Source organism: Muscardinus avellanarius (assembly GCF_963383645.1).
Source record: "Muscardinus avellanarius genome assembly, chromosome: 13".
NCBI classification, from domain to species: domain Eukaryota; kingdom Metazoa; phylum Chordata; class Mammalia; order Rodentia; family Gliridae; genus Muscardinus; species Muscardinus avellanarius.
Genome location: NC_137799.1, coordinates 95,831,549 through 95,851,231, shown reverse-complemented (window position 1 = coordinate 95,851,231; position 19,683 = coordinate 95,831,549). Strand labels below are relative to the sequence as shown.

The window sequence follows — 19,683 nt, the reverse complement described above, 5'->3', positions numbered from 1 at the left end:
TTTGTTCTTTTAATATGTGGAAATACGTCCCAAAACCTAACTCTACCTGTTTGTGGTGTGGTACCTCCTCTTTTCAATCCACTGCATGTTTTCAACTTAAGTTTACTTAAAGTTTTCTGAAAAGAAATGTACAAAGACAGCATTCAATGAGGGATTAATCACCACGGCAACCGAGCTGTGGTGACTGAAGGGGAGGATGTACTCTGCCCTCAGTTTCCTGCCAGCTGTCATAGTCAACCTCTGCTGCCTGAATCCAAGCCAAAATATAGACTGTGACCAACCCTACGAAACTATATCTGTATTTTTATAAATTGGTACAAGTATCAGACTATAAAAGAAGACTTAATCCCCTGAATTGGATGACAGACACTTGGCACTCTTGCCGGTGTTTGACAGAGAAATAACGGGTCGCTTTGTAGTAAAACCTGGATTAATAGTAAACCCTTCTTTGCGTTATTGCGAGTGGCGTAAGCGAGAGAGCTGATGAAGCCGTCAGCCGGGCTGGGGGCTGTAGGAACCGGCACAGGTCTCAGCACTGTTCAGACACGGTCAGTACGAAGGTTGTGCCGTGAGAACTTCCCTTTCATGCATTTGTTAAGTCTGCATTCTGTCGGTTATTTAAAGCAAGGATTTCTGAGCTGCCGTGGATCTGAGTGCGCTCTGCTTACACCGCTCTGGAGCCGGCAGGGCGGGATGGACGTCTACCGTGAGCAGACTGGGAGACGGGACATGCCATTCTCCTGTTGTTCAGGCTAATGAATGGCGTGAAGGTTTAATTGTTCACAAATGGTTGGTGTGTGAAGTGGTCCAGTAAGTAAGGCTTCTGGTCTTAGCATGTAAGAGAATTAACTCTTGGGTGGGATTTTTCATGGTTTTATTTTTTTGTCTCCGGCTAAATATTAATTTATGCCACTTATGCCATAAAGTCATTTTTCAGGTCATTCTAATAAAGATTAAGATTTTTAAGACTGCTATATGTATGTGCATGAAATATGTGACTAATACTGGCATGAAAAAGGCTTTTGTGTTTCTGTTCCAAGAATAGGGATTGATTATAGATGGTGTTCTGTTTCAAAAGATAGGTCATTTAAGTGAAGAATACCTGTTAAATAGCCAGAGGAAGGAGAATCAATGCTACCTGTACACACACATGCCTGCTCCCTCCTAGCTGGAGACCATGAGAAGTTCAGACAGCCTGCTTCACAGGAGTCAGAACAAGGGTAACTGATGAGCTGGTGTGTGCAGAAGATAGCCAACTCCTTGCCCCCCCCCCAAAAAAATGGCATTGTAATTAATCAAAATATAATATTAGATTTTGTTATTGCAATCAGGATTATTGTTTATAAATTGGGATGCTGAATAAAACTCTCTGAGAGTTTCCCTACAATGACCTGTTATTATTTTTGTTGTGATTAGTACCAGTAGTAGATTGTTTTAGAATATCTCAAAAGATCCCTAGTCCAGTTCTCTGATTTTATAGATGAAGGACCTGCCTTGAACCACAACTGGTTTTCTATCAAGAATACTACAGATAGGAGGGCAGGCACGATGGCGCGCCCCTGTGAGCCCTGCCCTTGGGAGACCGAGGCAGGAGGATCACAGGTTTAAGAGGAGCCTCCACAGCGAAGGGAGACTATGAGCAACCTACCAAGAACCTATTTCCAAATAAAAAATAAAATAGGGCTGGGGCGTAGCTCGGCAGTAGAATTGCCCCTGGATTCTAGTAACTAACATTAGGACCGACACAGACACACCCCCCGCTACGATAAGGTGGGCATGTCGGTGCAGCCCGGTTATCTTACTTGGTGCTTGGGAGGCCAGCCTCAGCAATTTAGAGAGATACGTCAACAACTAGCAAGACCCTGTTTCAAAATGAAAAGTAAAAAGGGCTAAGAATGTAGCTCAGAGATAGAACCCCCCGGTTCAATCCCACAGAGAGAGAGAGAGAGACAGAGACAGAGAGAGGGAAAGGGAGGGAGGGAGGAAGGAACACTATAGGTATATTTGAAAGAAATCACAAACTAACAATGAACTGGGTGGAAAAAGTAATCTTTGTTTATTAGGAAGGTGTATGCTTCTAATTCTTCTAATGGATTATTATTCTCATTGCATAGAAGACAGATTGACCTCTTTGAAAAAATTCTCTGCTTAGAATAGAAGATTCTAAATAGTTTGCAAACTATGATTTCTTCAGATAATGCCTCGTGGGTAACAGTGTAAAAGTTTAGAGACACCAAGCCTCTTTGAACTTGGGTTGACTCCACCTAGTGACTCACGCGTGCTAAGCTCTTCACAGCCCTTCTCAAATTGTATTTTATCCCTCTGTGAAAGCCATGGTATCAATTGGACATGGCCACTTAACAGACACCTTCCTCCTCGTCACCAAGAATCTTGCCTCTGCACTTAGGACTTCTGGATTTCTATAAAACAAATCAAAATTGTGAGGTTAGGGAATCATAGTGTTTCCGAATTTGAAGGATTCTTGGAGAATCCTTAAGCCAAACATCTCGTTTGACTTATTCTTAAAAATGAAAGGCCCGGTACCTCCCGGCCTGGGCAGCGGCACTAGCGTCCACTGCTGCCGTCTCTCTGGTCTTCTGTCCTGTTTTTGCTTCCCCTCCATTGTATTTTATCTTGGGTCTCTGGAGATTTCATATTGGCTTTCCCAATTTTTTTTTATTTTTGCGACTTTGACATGTTTATTGGCTTGGGCTTTTATGAACTGCTTGCTTCTTTGCCCATTTTTTTTTTTTAATCGGAGAACCCATTTAAAAGCTTAATGCTTACTTAATTTAAAGATCATATAACAATTGATAGGCATGTTGAGAATAGATACAAGCACTCATAATTCAAAACTATTTGTATTTTTAAATATCACCTCACAGTGATGTTTTTATTATGAAAGCTCATTGTCGCAAAGTGGCAGCCATAATACATAATTTTGTATAATGTTATTTATTTATTTTTATGGACTTCTGTTGACACATAGTCTCACATCATACCGACAGTGTCACATCATACCGACAGTGGCAGACAAGGACAGGCACCTGATGGGCCCTACCCCCTCCACATTTCCCCTCCCCACACGCAGTGCTGAGGCTGACGTTGGTTGACACGTCGATCTTAAAATTTTCCTATGGAGAAGTTTCTTCACTTTAACAGGCAGGGAAAAAATCTGTAGATCAAAAGCATCCTTTCCTTTAAAAAGTAATATTAAGTAGTTAAACTCAATCTGAACTCAAGAAATATAATGAAACTGTTGGCAATATCTGCTTTACCAAAGATATTTGGGCAGTCTGGTCTTTCACACTTTTCCTTTACTTTTTGTTGTCGTGGTGGTGGTGGTAGTGGTGGTGGTGGTGCTGCTGCTGCTGCTGCTGCTGCTGGGATTGACTCAGGGGCATTCTACCTCTGAGCTACACCCCAACCCTATTTTATTTTATTTTTTGAAACAGGGTCTCATACTAAGTTGCTAAGGCTGGCTTTGAACCTGTGGCCCCCCTGTCTCAGCCTCCCAATGCACCACCGTACCCAATTCATCTTTACTTAGAGTGATGGTTAATCTTGGTTGTCAACCTGACTGGATTGTGAGTTGCCTAGGAAATGGGTAACCACACTTCTGGGTATGTTTATGAAGGTGTTTCCAGAGAGATTGACATGTGAGTCAGCCAAGCAAGTGAGGAAGACCCAGACTGAATGTTGGTGGCGCAAGCCAAAAGGCCGGGGAGGGCGGGCACGATGGAATAACAAAGCCAAAGGGGGGACTCACAGTGGACGCGTTGTCCTCTACTGAGTGGGTGTGCTTTTTTGTTTGTTTTTTGGTGTTTGCTCTTTTGCTGTGTTATCACCAGCAAGTGGTCTTTCTCCGTTGAGCGTGGGTGCACACTGGCAGCCCCTGGGGCTTCTAGGCCCACTGGGGCCGCGCGGTAGCTCTTGCGCCTCTTGTTCCGGCCGCGGACCCGCACTGGACCGTGCAGCCTCTGACGGTGCCGGCCCGCCTGGTAACTGCTCTCTCACAATTAAACACACTCTGTTCCTCTGAAACTGACTCGCACGCTGTGCATTTTCTTCCTGGAACAAACCTTCATTTTTACATTTACAGCCTCCCAAGTCTCCAGACCTCTCTGCTCTTCAAGGTCCACCTCAAACGTGTCACCGCAGAAGTCATACATGGGTGGGAAAATATGTGCAAAGGCAAGATATTTTAATGATTTTTTTTTTTTTTTTTTTTTTTTTGGTGGTACTGGGGTTCCTGGAAGCCCTTCTACCTCTGAGCTACACTCCCAGACCTATTTTTTTTTATATTTTTATTTGGAAACAGGGTCTCCTAAGCCAGCAAGGCTGGCTTCCAACCTGCGCGATCCTCCTGTCTCTGCCTCCCAAGCGCAGGGATTGCAAGTGTGCACCACCACGCCCAGCATTCTAATGAATTTTATTTTATTTTTTATTTTATTTTATTTTATTTTATTTTTGGTGGTACTGGGGTTCCTGGGAGCCCTTCTACCTCCGGGATACACTCCCAGACCTATTTTTACATTTTTATTTGGAAACAGGGTCTCCTAAGCCAGCGCGCATGGCTGGCTTCGAATCTGCATGATCCTCCCGTCTCTGCCCCCCAAGCGTGGGGATTACAAGCGTGCGCCACCATGCCCGGCCATGAATTTTAATTTTAACTAAAAATTTTACCGATAGGTTTTCAGTTTTTCATGAAATTAACTTCAATTGAGTTTTAGTGTAGTATTAAAAAGAATACTCAAATTAACGAAAACGTACTTAAAATATTCTTCCTATTTTGGGGTACCGAGGTTTAAACCCATGGGCATTCTGCCTCCAAATTAAACCTTCAGCATTTATTTTTCTGTTTGCTTGTTTGTTTATTTATTTTGAAGCAGGGTCTTGCTAGCTTGCCCAGGCTGGCCTCAAACCTGGTCCTCCCACCTGAGCTCCCAGGTACTGGGACGGCGAGCGTGTGCTTCTGCGCCCGGATGCTCTCCCTGCTCTAACTTCAGATCTACCCGAGGCCTGTTGCTTCATATACTGCAACCAGAACAACATGTTGTAACACTGAACGCAGAAACAGATATGAGACTATAGCTGTTTTTCACTGAGTCAGATATTAAAAACATTTGCAAAAATGTCCAGTATATCTACTCTTCTCACTATGCTGTGTGTTTGTTTTGGAAAATGCAGTTACTTTTTGTTTTTAAAAATTTAGTTTAAAAAATAAAGTTTTTGAAAGTCAGGTGTAATGGTATATGCCTATAATCCTAGTGCCTGGGAGGCTGAGACAAGAGGACTGACGATTCAAGACGAGCCTCAGCAGCTTAGGTAGACCCTGTTTAAAAAAAAAAAGAAAAAGAAAATGAAAAGGGCTGGGTCTCTCGGAGGTAGAACACCTCTGGGTTCAATCACCAGTACCAAAAGAGAAGAAATTTGTTTGGGTCAGCATGTAATGGGGTATATTGTTACTTTTGATGAATTAATAAATACTGGTTATAGCTATTGATTTTTTAGTCACAAGCTCTTTGGGTCCCTCAATAATGTTTGAAGGGTAAAGGAGAATTAAGACCAAAAAGCTTCAGAACTGCTGTCGTAGACCTACAAAGAAGCACCTGATCATTGAACTCAGTTCTGGCAGGAGATGCTCCTGCTACCCCTCCTCCACCTGAAAATATCATTCCTCTCCTGTGTAGCTCAAGAAAGCATTGACATCAAGGGAGAGTAAAAATGATGTAGAGAACCCACTATAACTTACCAGAAAAGGCAAGTCCCTCACAGACCTCAGTATTTGATGGTTAATAATAAGTAATCGCCAGGCGTGGTGGTACACACTTACAATCCCAGCATTTGGGGGGTTGAGACAGGAGGATTGTGGTTTGAGGACAGCCTCAGCTACTTAGTGAGGTCCTTTGCAACTCAGTGAGACCCTGTTTCAAAGTAAAGATAAAAAAAATAGGGCTGAAGGTGTAGCTCGAGGTAGAAGGTGGAATTCCCCTGTGGTCTAGCCCCAGTACCAGGGAAAAAAGAGTCTCACTAGACTGCAGCAGTTACACCTTGCAGGAGGAAAGCAGAGCCTTAGTTACCGGCTCGCTCTCTTCCCCAGGCAGGCTTTGGATTTGAATTCAGCACACTCTTTGCAGATTTGAATGTCATTTTTAAGCATATGCAGAAAGTTTGACTCTAATGCCTATTTGTGGTAGGTCCTCTAACAAGCTGGCGCTTTGGCTGCCCTAAGTTTTGTGGAATATAGAAAATGGTTGCAGAAACCTTGACTGATTACTTTGAAGATTTCACATTTGTGTAAAGATTCTTAAAAGCGTTTGTCATCTCAGCTGCTGTTGGAGGACATGTACTTAGAGTATACTATATATACATATACATATATATATATATATTTTTTTTTTTTTTTTTTTTTTTTTGGTGGTACTGGGGTTCCTGGAAGCCCTTCTACCTCCAGGCCTCCAGGCTACACTCCCAGACCTATTTTTACGTTTTTATTTGGAAACAGGGTCTCCTAAGCCAGCGCGCTTGGCTGGCTTCGAACCTGCACGATCCTCCTGTCTCCGCCTCCCAAGCACGGGGATGACAAGCGTGCGCCACCACGCCCGGCTCTTTTATCTTTTTGTAGAGCTCCTGCTTCCCTGTTTTGCCATCAGGAGCCAATTTTTGACTTTTTATGTATTTACAGAGTTTGGCCCTTAACCAAAGAGAGACTTCGTTTCTAATCTTCTGTTTGCACAAATGGGTAAACAGGAGGATTGCTGCCCAGACTTCACTGTGTAAGGCTTCGGGAAGAAGGAAAATGCAGGCGCCCTCACTGTCAGGCTTTACGGCATGGTTGGTGTGACCGCTGTGCGTGTGGCTGAAGCTCTGTGCTGGGCCCAGGAAGAGCTGTAGGCTAGAGAACTTCCCTGAGATGGGCGTTCCTGTGACCCTGCAGTGATCTGAGCGCCAGAACGTTTATTTAAATCTGTTCAGACTTCTCAGTGGGTCAGAGCTATCAGGAATGAACAATTCTGGTGAAAATCTCCATTTCCATTTTTCTCATTGACTGAAGCTTAATCATCTGGCTAAGGGAAAAATAGTGTGTCTGTTACATATGCGCTGCTCTCTGTTCTGGTGTGCTCCGGTGGTTACAGGGAGCCCAGTACAGCAAGCAGGTCCACCCAGACTTGCTTAGTAGAAGATCCAGGAGCTCCTGGAGGCCAGCTTTGCACAGGCTGTCTGCCCCCTTAGGGCTCTCCTGGGCTTCCCTCCTCCCAGCTCCTCAGTCGTGCAAGACGCAGCTGAGCAGAGCAGGTGGAAGAAGCCGTCCACGCCAGCTGTGTCTCCAGGAGGGCCAGGAGGTTAGAAGGATGGCCGAGGTCATGGACGGTGTTGCTGCTGCAGCTGGGCGCTGTGGGCTGATCCTGACTGCCTCAAGAACTCGTTCTCCTGGACGGTGATGTCTGACCCTGTTGGCGACGCATTGGTGGCCGGGAGAAGGCTCCCTGGTCTCCTTTCACTGCCATTCCACCCTGGTGCCCGCCACAGATCTTTTAATAATTGACCTCCAAAGTTATTTTTACATCAATGGATATTAATTGGAAAGGGTTTTTTATTTTCCTTAAACATTCTCCCAACTATGTCAGCGTGGTTTCCTAGAGTATAAAGGTTGATTTCACATGTAGTAAACAGAAAAATACTAATGGGCCAGGCATGGTAGTGCATGTAATCCAGTAATTGGGAGGCTGAAACAGACGAATTGCAGGTTCGAGGCCAGCCTCACCAATTTAGCAAAATCCTCAGGAACTTAGTGAAACTGTTTTGAAATAAAATGGGCTTGGGCTATAGCACTGAGATAGGTGGTCCCTGGGTTCAGCCCTCAGTACCAAAGGAAAAAGAAAAGAAAAAGAAAACATTGCTAATGCATGAGATGATTGTGAAGTAGGAAGAAGCCCCTTCTTAAGTACATGGATGTCAAGGATTGCTAGCTGTAATATTTTTAAAAGTCCGTTTTGGTTTTTCTTACCTTTTTATATTAAAAATGTATAAGTTCTTTTTAGGTGGACCTTTCAATAGTTACTGTTCTAATGAAAGTCAGGCAGTCTGGTTGTATCTAGTGTCTTGGGTCACAGAGCATAGTCTCAGTTCCGAGGAGCAAGGGAGTTTGTGATGTTAAGCCCACTTCAGCGGCTCGTGCTGTCGGTCTTCATGGAGAAAGCGCTTTCCTGCCGTGGCCGACGCAAGCCTAAAACTTGACAGTAAGAAGTAAGTCACGGAGAACCGTAGGCAGCTGTTGGATGTCGCGTGGATTCTTTTTTGTTCAAGTTTTGTTTGGGGGATTTTGTTTGTGTACTTTTGTTTTCTTATTTCTTTTTTCTTCTTAACTGAGGGAGAACGGAATTGAGTCACGTAGAGTGTCAAGGTTGCAGACTGTACTCAGTGCATAAGAATTAACTAGGAATGTAATATATAAAGTAGATTTAAAAGCTTTTTGTGGCAGGGCTGGTGTAATCCCAGGCCTTGGAAGGCTGAGACAGGAGGGTCACAGGTTCATGGCCAGCCTTAGCAATTTAATGAATCCCTCTGCAACTTGGCGAGGCCCTGTTTCAAATAAAGAATGAAAAATAGAGCTGGGGGTGTAGCTCGGAGGTAGAATGCCCCTGACTTCAATCCCCAGTACCGCAAAAAAAAAAAAAAGTTTGTGGTACTGGGATTTACTATTATATATAATATTATATATAATTTACTGCTAATGTATAATAGTAAAGTAATTAAGTATTCATGTATTATATATTTAATAGTAAACTTTATAACATATTTTCAAATACATTTTATAGTTTCATCAGAAAAACCCACAATGATTTGATAAATATCAAAATTAACACAGCTTGGCATGGTGGTGTCTCAGCCTGTCAAGAACTTTAATTACAGTACTTGAGAGGCTGAGACAAGAGGACCATAGGCTCAAGGCCAGTCTCAGCAACTCAGACCCTCAGCAACTTACTGAGCTCCTATTCAAAATAAAAATAAAATAGGGATGGAGTTGTAGCTCAGAAGTAGAATGTCCCTGGGTTCAATCCCTTCCTTCCAAAAATTAAGTCAAAGCAGATACTTGTGAAGTCTTTGAAAGGAGCCGGCCCCTCAGAAAACTGGGGCTGGGTCTGCCGTGTGACCCGGCCGTACCAGTCGTGGTTATCTTTCAGAGGAACTGAAATCGGCTTAATCAGCGTCGCATGCATATCCATGTTCGTAGCAGCACAGTAGCCGAGTTATGGAACCAGCCCAGGTCCGATTAATATCCATGGATGTAAAAGTAACTTTGGAGGTCAATTATTAAAGAACCAGCCCTTGAGCGCTCTTGCAGAATCTGGGAGTTCTGGTTTGTTCTTCATGTTATGAGTGCAGGATTCCCCACCAGTACAAACGCAGTGATCCACCGTCAGCCTCCCCTGTGGGGAGAGAGAAGAGACGCGTTGGCTTCCCGAGCAGCGCAGCAGCCCGTCCTCTGCGTGCCCTTGGGTCATCTCCAGTTCCTGATGCGCCTCATTCCACGGACCTCCCGCTGCCGATTCTTCCCCACGCTGCTCCTGCGCGGCGCTGCCTCACGGGCATGAGTTCTCGGTCCTGAGTGTAAGGAACGAGTTCGCATCCGTCTCGCACTGCCTGGCAGCTTTTCATCTTGGCCTTAGGCACTGTGTGTGACAACAGGGAGCGTAATGGTCACTACAGTTGCAACTGCAGCGGGGGCGTTAATCTCCTGATCCGCTGTTGCAAATGATTGACAATATATTTTACTATAAAGTAGTGAAACTACTTTTCTAATAAGAGCACCAAAATGTTTATAAATGATGACAGGTGCTGTTTTTCAAAGAACAACAAGGAGTTTTGAAAGCTACATAAGTTTATGTATTCACTTAAAATAGTGGTCTCACTGAGTTGCAGAGGGCCTCGCTAAGCAGCTGAGGATGTCGGCGAACCACGATCCTCCAGTCTCCGCCTCCCAAATGCTGGGATTACAGGTGTGCACCACCATGCCCGGCTCCGTTTATTTTTTTAAGTAGGCTTATCGATTGAGCCAGGTGAGGCAGGACCCTCTGTACATGTGAATGTGTCTGTCTCTGTCTCTCAAACGCCTCACGTGGTGACAGGAACGTAATATGTATTTAGTAAATATTTATAGAATGAAAAACCATTACGTACCTCCATTCTTTGGTTGTGCGCCACTTCAAAGTCCTACCAGAAGGGAAATAATGATGTCATTACCAAGAACTGTGTCCGATACTCTAATCGCCTCTTCCTTCCTTCCTTCCTTCCTTTTGCTATTTTTTGAGGAGTGTAGGGTGAATGTGGGGGTAGCAGGGATTGAACCTAGGGGCAGTCTATTTCTGAGCAGCACTTCATCCTAATTTATTTATTTATTTTTATTTTGAAACAGGATCTCACTAAATTCCCACATGTTGGCCCGCCTTGAACCTTCGATTCTCTTGTCTCAGCCTCCCAACTACTGGGATTATAGACGTGTACCACCACGCCTGGCTCTAGTAGTCTGTATGCCTAAGAGGAAGAGTGAGTGTGTGTGTGTGTGTGTGTGTGTGTGTGTGTGTGCGCGCGCGCACGCATGCCCGGCTCTCTCATAATTTTTAAGATTTTCCATTTATTTGTAACAAACAAAACCTAGATTTATTTTCCTGTTGCCGGTAGGGGTTCTCTCTCCTTCAGTCTGACGATTCGTGTGTCCTTTAGTTCTCTATTATACTATCACGGTAGCACTGTTTCTATATCCGCACGTCACATTTCTCACTTCTGTCTTTATTTCAGAACTGCCTCCTCTTTGAAGCCTGTCTGTAGTTCTTTCTTAAATCTGCCTCTACAACACCCAGTTCTTGCTAGCAGACTCTATTCCTTCCTTCAGCTTTCCAGATACGATAAAGATTTAAGGTTCCTTTCAGATCGCTTTATTATTTTTAATTCTTCAGCTATGAATTCTCATATTTGTTGCTTCTACCCACTTTCAGGGTGGGTGGTTCTGATTATTTTTGATAATTTTTGTCATTTTTGCACAAACTCTTTCTTCCTTATCACAGTCTCGGGCGTTCCCTGGCTTACGGAGGACTCCTGTGAGCTGTTTTTATGTTCAGTCTTCACTGCGCTCTACGGTTTGCATGGGTTGTCAGCAATTCCTTATGTTAGTTGTCACCTCGGTTTCCCTTATGACGCAGGTGGTGCAAAGTCAGATGCCACAGATGCCACCCGTTGGGCATTTGCGGTTCTGTCTGGAGCAAGGAGGCTCGCTGCCCTCGTGCTGCCCTCGTCCCGCCCCGGCAGGCTGTCCGGATTCAGCTGCGCATCAGGCGCCCTTTTCATACCCCCTGCTCCTTGGTTTGCTTCCCAGTGCGGGCATTGAGCCGCTTCCATCTCCCCTCGCACGTTCTGCAGACGCTGGCCTCGCGCCCCCATCCGCGGGCTGCTGGGTCTCCACGCCCAGTCGTCACGTGTACGTCTTTGTTTTCAGCACCTAGAAGCTTTGATTTCTTCTTTTGAGGTCAAATGTAATTTTTTAAATTTTATTGGTGCTTGTATTTATACATCATGATGAAGCAAAAATATTTGTGTAGAGTTAAATGCACACACCCCGGCCGGCCCTGCCAGCCCCACCCACCCTCACACCCTCCCGCGGGCTTGGCTTAGCGGTCACCATGGCATGAACAAGAACATCTGCACATGAAGGCGCCCCCGGCCCGCAGTCAGGCTGCCTGGCTTCCTCCTACGGCCCCTTTCACCTTAGCTTTCACTTAGGAGGGAGCATTTTTGTTGTTGCTGTTAAATTGTATCCATCGTCTCTCTTTGGAATGGAACTTCCCACCCATCCAAACTCATCAAACTCATGGAGAGAACTGGAAGTGTACCCTTGAAAAAGGTTGTTTTCTTGACCCACCATCAGGAAGCTGCTCCTGATCTGTACAATAAGATGGATTCTACTTATAAGTTATCAACTGTAGTTACATCTAAGATCACAACCCAGGCAGTGGTTGACAAGTGGGATTAATGGAAATGGTTTCTTTTTTATTTGTCACATAAAGATCATTCTTTTAAATTAAACTAAAAGAATAAATGAATTAAATAAAAGTAAAATTAAATAACTGGAAGACTGCTTAATAATTTAGAGAGAAATTATTTACTCCAATTATACTTAATTAAAAATCACAAAGAGGCTATTATTTATTTAATCACTTTAGGCTCTTTTAGGCTATCATTTATATAATTATTAGTTTTATCCTTACTTGAGATAATATCTACCAGCATGCCAGATACAGTAGAAATATGTTTCCCCGTTTCATCCTTTCAAAGGCCTAAGCCCACGTCTTCTGACAGTTAGTTAGAGGGTGTGATCTACTTCAGTCTAAAGAGTGCTGGGAAGTACGCCATTCTCATCTGACCAAGGCGGATTCTTTCCTTCAGACTGAGTTTGGGCATCCTTCCCTTTTTTCAGACAAAAGAACTGAATGCAGATACGGGGGCGCGTACAGAGAAAGACCAGCCGCCCGGCGGAGGGGCCGCTTCTGCTCTCTGGATCCGTCACCCCGTGCGCCAGAAGAAGAAGAGAGTCCACCGCACAGCGCAGACTACCTTCATCGTTGGGGAGACGCCAAAAGGAATATGCAGGTACGTTATCTGTGACGACGCTGGCTTCAGACGGCGTTATCAGAGGACGTGGACTCCTTTAGTAAGATGTGCAGATTGCTTGAATTAAAACCATACATGACACTTGAGTATTTTAGGGAAATCTGAATTTGCACACTTTAAAAAATAAACTCTAAATATTTTAATGTTTAAAAGGCAAATCCCTGAATTGATTTTTAAAAATAAAGTCATTTTATATTGATTATATTATTTTTTAAATGAAATCATTTTAATTGATTTGAGTGTGTGTGTGTGTGTGTGTGTGTGTGTGGTACTGGGGTTCCTGGAAGCCCTTCTACCTCTGGGCTACACTCCCAGACCTATTTTTTATATTTTCTAATTTGGAAACAGGGTCTCTTAAGCCAGTGAGGCTGGCTCCGAACCTGTGCGATCCTCCTGTCTCCGCCTCCCAAGAGCAGGGATTACAAGCGTGCGCCACCACGCCCAGCTTTTAATTGATTTTTTTTAATAAAATTATTCTCATTTCATAGAGAAATGAAATCTGAAGTGGATTCATTCACTGGGTGTTTGTTGTTGCCTAATACAAACCCAGGTATTATGCTGAGTGCTGAATGCAGAGTGTAGAAAAGGCAGACGTAGGGCCCACAGTGCTGTCAGGTAGGGGTGACGTTGACCTGTCAATTCACAAACAAGAAAGTGTACTACTAAGTATGAAACGGTGTTATAAGCAAGAACTGCACAGACTGTCTTGATGGAGAAACTTGAGGTGGCGGGGCAGAAGCTCTGTAGTGAGTAGTCAGGAAGAGCTCTCGACACGGGTGGGTGTAGGTGGAAACTCGAAGGATGACCGGGCACAGGGAGAGCGAGGGCATCCCCGAGCCGGAGGAGGCATGGCGTGTTCAGGGATCCGGAGAAGGCAGCAGACTGCATGCTGAAAAGGCGCAGATGAGCCGGGCGTGGTGGCGCACCCTTGTAATGCCAACTCTTGGGAGGCTGAGACAGGAGGACCGCAGGGCCGAGGCCGGCCTCGGCAACTTAGTGAGGCCTTCAGAATGTAACAAGATCCTGTTCCAAAATAAGAAATAAGATAGGGCTAGGGGGTGTAGCTCGGAGGTAGAGTGCCCCTGGGTCTAACACACATACACGCGCGCACACACACGCAGACTGAGGTGGTGCAGGTTAAACCTCAGAAACTGTAGGAAGAATTTGGCTTTTGTGCCAGGTCCAGTGGAAAGCCGCTGAAGGGTGGCGTGACTGCTGCGTGTTTCTGAGGGGTACTCCCACCTGCGGGCGGAAGAGGGCAGCGCGGAGGGTGGCCCACGGGACAGCCAGGCGCGTGAAACCGGCTCGGTGACTGCACTGGAAGAGGAGCATAGAATCACCCTAACTTTCTGTCTTAAGCAACAGAGCAGGTTTACTAAATAAGGAAAGATAGGAGAGAACAGTTATGGAGTGAAAAACAATGAAAACGCAGGAGTTCTACGAACCTGAGATTCTATGGAAATGTCAGGCAGTGAGTAGCCGCTTTAGGGTCGGAGTCATCAGCATAGAGATCGTAAGTGGTCTCGGAGCCGGGGCACCGTGTGGACAGCTGGGAACTCTTGGGGCAGGGGGGCAGCCCTCCCACACAGTGGTCCTGGGCGGGGTGGGAGGCGCCCAGTAGTCCTGAGGCCAAGAGCAGTGAGCCTCCGAGGAAGGAGCACCACCCTCATCAGAGGGAGCACCACCCGCATCAGCGAGTCAGCCGAGCAGGTGGCGCCCCGGGGCTGCGTGGGAGCCGGCCACGGCACACGCCGCCCAGGAGCTCGCGGGCGCTGCCGGGGCCGGGCCTGGGACAGCTCCTGCAGTGCGGGCGTGAAGGGAGCCGCAGCTGGCGGGAGGGTTGGGAAGGTAATAGGCCTGCGAGTGTGTGAGGAAGACGACGGGGCGGTGCTGACCGCGGAGGGACCTGGGAGAGGGCAGGGTCCACACCACTGGCCATGCGCTGAGGGGCGCTTTCTCGGCGAGCCAAGGAGTAAAGCCACCTGTTCAGAGGGCAGAAGCCACAGTGAAGTCTTTATGGGTAGGAAAGCCGGCAGACTGCAGTTCCTGGGTGGTGTGAAGGCCTCGTCCAACAGCGAGTGCCGTCAAACCGCCAGCCCCGCTGTGGATGGACTCCAGCGAGCTCTGGCAGGGCCAGAATGGGGTCGGCTGAGTGTCAGCGGGGCTGAGGATGGAGAGCGAGGAAGCAGAGGGTCTGGAAGCAGCGATTGCACAGTGCGTCTAAGCTGCGCGGGAGGCTGACGGGTGGCGAGCGAACAGGAGGCCCAGTCGGAGGACCAGGGGCCTCGCGGTGCCGCAGCCCTGCTCTCTGGGCCGGCCGAGCAGCCAGCGGAGTACAAGCGGTGGAGTCCGGGGCCCAGCCATGCAGGGGACGGTCACGACCAAGGTGGCTCCAACCTCGGGAGCAGGGGAACGTGGCGTCAGGGTGCACCTGTGGAGGTCGGGCAGAGAGACCGCTGCGCCAGGTGCTGGGTGGCAGGTGACAGGAGGAGGCCCGATTAGGCCAGCACCTGCGGCTCGCCACCAGCAGGAGGCTGAGGCCAAGGAGGCAGGCGAGGGGCCCGGGGGCTGCCCTGGCCCTGGCTGTGAGTCCACGCCGCCTCCCTCAGGGCTGGCAGCCCCAGCCCCTGGTCCCTCAGCCGCCCAGGAAAGAGCTGGCCCCTCGGCTCCTCGGGGCGCCGGCGTGGCCAGTTGGTTGGCTTGCGCGGAAGCGTGGCACCTCCCTGCACTGCCAGCGCAGCCCAGGACCTGTGCAGACACATTTACAACCGTGGTTTGGCGTGGTGGGCGGCGGTTTTGCTAGGAGGCCGGCCATCCGCCGTGGTGGAGATGCTTGAGGAACACAGGTATCTCCAGCCTCGTTAGCAGTGCGTATTTTTTAAATTAAGTGTGACGATAATTCGTTTTTGCTCCCTTCCCTTTTCCCCTAGTCAGCCTGGGGAATAAATGCCTCATGCTAAGTACGAAGGTGAAGCGTGACCAAGCACCGTGGCACCCACCTGTAACCCAGTACTTAGGAGGCTAAAAGGGGAGGAGTGCAGGTTCAAGGCCAGCCTCAACAACTTGGCAAGACCCTGTTTCAAAATAGAAAGGGCTGGAGGTATAGCTCGAGCTAGGCTCAATCTCCAGTAACAAAAAAAAAAGGAGGTCAAGTGTGTAACATCAGAACACGGAGCTGACGGGGGCCGTGTCCAGATGCTGGCCCCTTCCTGCCCTCCGCCACCAGTCTGACCCAAGGCACTGCCTTCTTGCGGCACTGGCCATCCAGGGAGGCGTCCAGCCCTGCCGTCCCTTCAGGGAGCTGAGGAGGGAGAAGTGAGTTCAGCTGTGTCCCGCTCCAGTTCCTCAGAAAAGGGGAGAGGGTTTGGAGCGTTACCCAGATGCAGATCTGCTTTGCTTCGCTTGCTAAATGGTACCCGGCTCCCTTTCCCTCCTAGGATTCATTCTCTCCCTAAGCAGCTTTTGGGCATCTACTCAAGTTGACTAACTTCTCCTCACAAAAAGGCTAACTTTTGCCCCTGACTGTACCTGGCATTTTCTTAAATTCTTAGGGGAAAAAAAAAAAATTGCTTTTGAAGACCCAGAATTAGGAGAGTGAGTTAGAAGACAAAACTAAAACGAGCACTCGTAGCGGCTCCTGCAAGGGCAGCTGCGTGGCACAGTTCCTTGCAGGCAACTCGGGTGCCATAGGGTGCGAGCAGCCCTCCTCCAGAAGTGACAGGCCCGGGTCGCCGTGGGTCAGGACGGAGAGGTGAAGTTACTCTGGCAGCTGCTGAGACACCCCCAAGCCTTGGATAAATAAAAGACATCAGCTTGTAACCCTGCCAGTCACTCAGTCTTGACAAGCACAAATGTTTATTAGAAAGGTCACGAAAATGGATTTTGAGATGATTAATAAACAAAATAATATTATCATATTACCTCACTTGAAGTAAAAACTGGAACCTTTTAAGAACACGCTTGCTTTCCAACAAGAACATTGGCAATTTCCAGCAGAGAGATGCGGGGCTGGTATCTGTTAGGAAGTGTTCTTTTGGGGGAGAGGAGCTGTCGGTCAGCGTGTGTAGTGTCTGCATTCGGAACATTTAACGAGATGCTGAGGTGAGTACTGAAAGCCACGGGCTCCTCTGAAGTCATAGAAGAAGCAGAGAGCCTGGGTTGCCTTGCTGCCCCCCAGGGTTGCAGGAGGTCCGCTTCCTAATGCAGGCATATAATGACGTTGTCGGTAGCTCCTACTGAGAGTGCAACTTCAAGTAGGATCACTTCAGCCTAACTACTAAGGTTGAATCGACTGGAGAAAAAAAAGAATCTAAGTTTATCAGTTTAGAACTGTTTTTTAGCTTCATCAAAAAGTCTTGGGAAATGTATGTGTTAGGTTTGTAGAAAAGAAAAAAAAAGAAGGAGAAGGAAAACTCTGTTGTCAATTTTTCTTTTCATTAAAACGTTTGATAATATTATTTCATGAGACTTGATTGCAGTATTGATTTTCAGATACAGAGTATATAATATTATGGTTCTCATGTCAGTCATAAATTGGCTCTGTGGAGGAGTAGCATGCTGGGGCCCCATAATTTCCAGGAAATACTTACTAGGATAAATCAGAATAACTTAAAAGGCTGGTGATTTCATGAGCTAAAATATTTTTTCCAGTAGCATAAGGAAAGAGGCTAGGATAAAATGCATTTTCATCGTGAATTATACAGACGTGAGCTAACGGGACAGACGGCACAGCTTTGCCTTTGCACTGCTGTCAATGATGATGCATTCTTTAAAGTAAAATCTAATTAAAGTAACTACTGGTTTTATTTATTCAATCTATAGAAAACAATTTGAAGATATGGCCTGTTACTTTAACTCGTCTTCTGTAAAGGAATTCGCTAAACAGATAACTAATGCCACTTCAGAAGAACGACAGGAGATGCTAAGAGACTTTTATGCTTCTCAGTACCCAGAGGTAAAAGAATTCTTCGTGGATTCTGCTTCAGAATCTAGCCACAAGGAAGAAGAGAAAGTCAGGAGTAAATTTAAAGAAAGAGAATCTTGTATAAAAGAAAAGTCGTCTGATTCTAAATCTTTGTCAGTTAAAGATTCTACCAACCAACCGTCTCATATTTGTAGCCCAAAAATACCTAAAAGAAAATCAGTGAAATTTCAGAGTCATGGTTTCTGTAGAGAAGAGGCTCTTTCTATGGATGCACAATCCAAGACGTCATCTGTCCACTCCTCTCAGGAGACTGACCCGGGGGAAAACAGCCAGGCACCTAGAGACAGCGTGGCCTCCAGCTCTGAGGCACACAGGAGAAATCTAGAAAGTGCCACACACCAACAGGACCTCACAAGAACCAGTGTCTCGAGAAACAGCCCCCTCTTGAGATTGGAAAACAGAAAGAGAGGCGGTGCGGTGTTGGAAGCCCCTTCTGTGGAAGGCTTACTTGGTGACACCTCCATTCTCGATGGCCTCTTTGGAAGTCACCGGGACAGTCCCACACCGCTGCCCAGCAGAGCTTCCAGGCCAATGGAAAAAGCAAAACAGAGGCCCAGAGACTTCTGGGACATCCTGAAGGAGCAGAATGACGACAGTCTCAGTAAATTCACCGACTTGGCAGTAATAGAGACTCTGTGCGGAAAAGCACCCCTCGCTGCCTCCTCCAGAAGGAAAGAAGAACTGGACACTTCTCTCTGGAAATCTAATGAGAAGTTCTTGTGGAGGACCTTGAGCTCAAGTGATACAGACGAAAACACGACCAGCACACACTAGCACGTAAATGGAGAGTGAATCGCACACCAGTGGACGGCGGCCATGGGCCTGTGGCCGCAGCCCGCACTGGCTGTATCATCTCGAACTCAGCTGTCCACATATATTTTTATTAAATTCTTGCTCTAAGGTGTTTTGGTCTCAGATATTACCGTGGGTTTCCTTTGCTTAATATCTGATTTAATCTTTTAAAAACAGGATTATACTATCGTAGTAACTTGTTATGAAATGAGAAAGGTTCTAGATTTGTTAGCAGGGATGTGGGGCATCTCCCCCACGCAGGTGTAATTACGTGACCTCAGATAAATCGCTTGCTGGTATACATCCATTCCCCATATGAAAGCTGCAGGGCTGGATCAGAGCAACGTGAATATCCTTCTGGTGTAAAACACCTTTGTTCACCCTCCCAAGCTCCGTTTATTCCCAGGCCCAATCCTGCCCCAAATCAGGGTATATTGATGCGTTGCTTCGTACTAGCATGTGGAAAATTACTATTCCCCTCTTCCCGTAGTATCATGTCCTATTATTATTAAATTATTTTAGAGGAAAGCCACAATTAGTATTAAATATATGGAATTGTGTTCAAATTGTAATTTTGTAACAGCTCAAAATCAAAGGCAAATGTTGTATAAACTGTAAGATGTAATGGGAAAATAATAGGATGACTGCCGTTGCCTACAGATGCCGGCACCTCCACTTTTATACAAATGTTATGATTGAATCAATGTAAATAAAGCTTTGTGTGGTGTTTTTATATTTTTAAGTAGGAAGAAATCAGTAAATGTTTGATCTTACTTGAAACTATTATATTTTGTTTAAGTTACATATATATGGTTTACACAGAAACTGCAAAGTGCTCATTATTAAAGGCATTCCCTTAGACACATTCAGCCCATGTTGTGTGCTAGGAGCTCCGGCTGTTCAGGTCAGACACAGCTGCAGGTAGAAGCAGGGAGCTCATATCTCAAGAGTCGAGCCCTCAGGGCCCCGGCTTGGCGCCTGGCACGGTGAAGGCAGGGGCTGAGGCTGGGACAGACCTGCCATCACATGCACGGTGGTGCCTTTCCTCGGTTCAGCTCGCAGGCTGAAATAGGAGGCACTGTCCATCCAGAAAGGACAAGTGAACCAGGCTGTCCTCAGATCACTGTTGGAAAAGGGGCCTACGGCCCCCAGATGTGGAGCCATTGCTCAGAAGTGAAAAATCCAAAACAAATTCTCAAGCCGGGCGCGGTGGCGCACCGCTGTAATCCCAGCGTTTG

At 46.4% G+C, this 19,683-nt stretch overlaps 1 protein-coding gene across 1 annotated transcript in view; it reads left to right on the top strand.

Moving 5' to 3' along the window:
- ERCC6L2 (ERCC excision repair 6 like 2) overlaps positions 1-18,427 on the top strand; it is a gene marked incomplete at both ends in the record, with an annotated part of 75,269 nt that extends 56,842 nt beyond the window's left edge. Inside the window, 2 exons of the mRNA XM_080709021.1 lie at positions 12,476-12,648; positions 17,491-18,427. Coding sequence (XP_080565147.1) covers positions 12,476-12,648; positions 17,491-18,427 — 1,110 coding nt within the window. The remainder of the gene's footprint in view (positions 1-12,475; positions 12,649-17,490) is intronic.
- Positions 18,428-19,683: the final 1,256 nt, after the last annotated feature.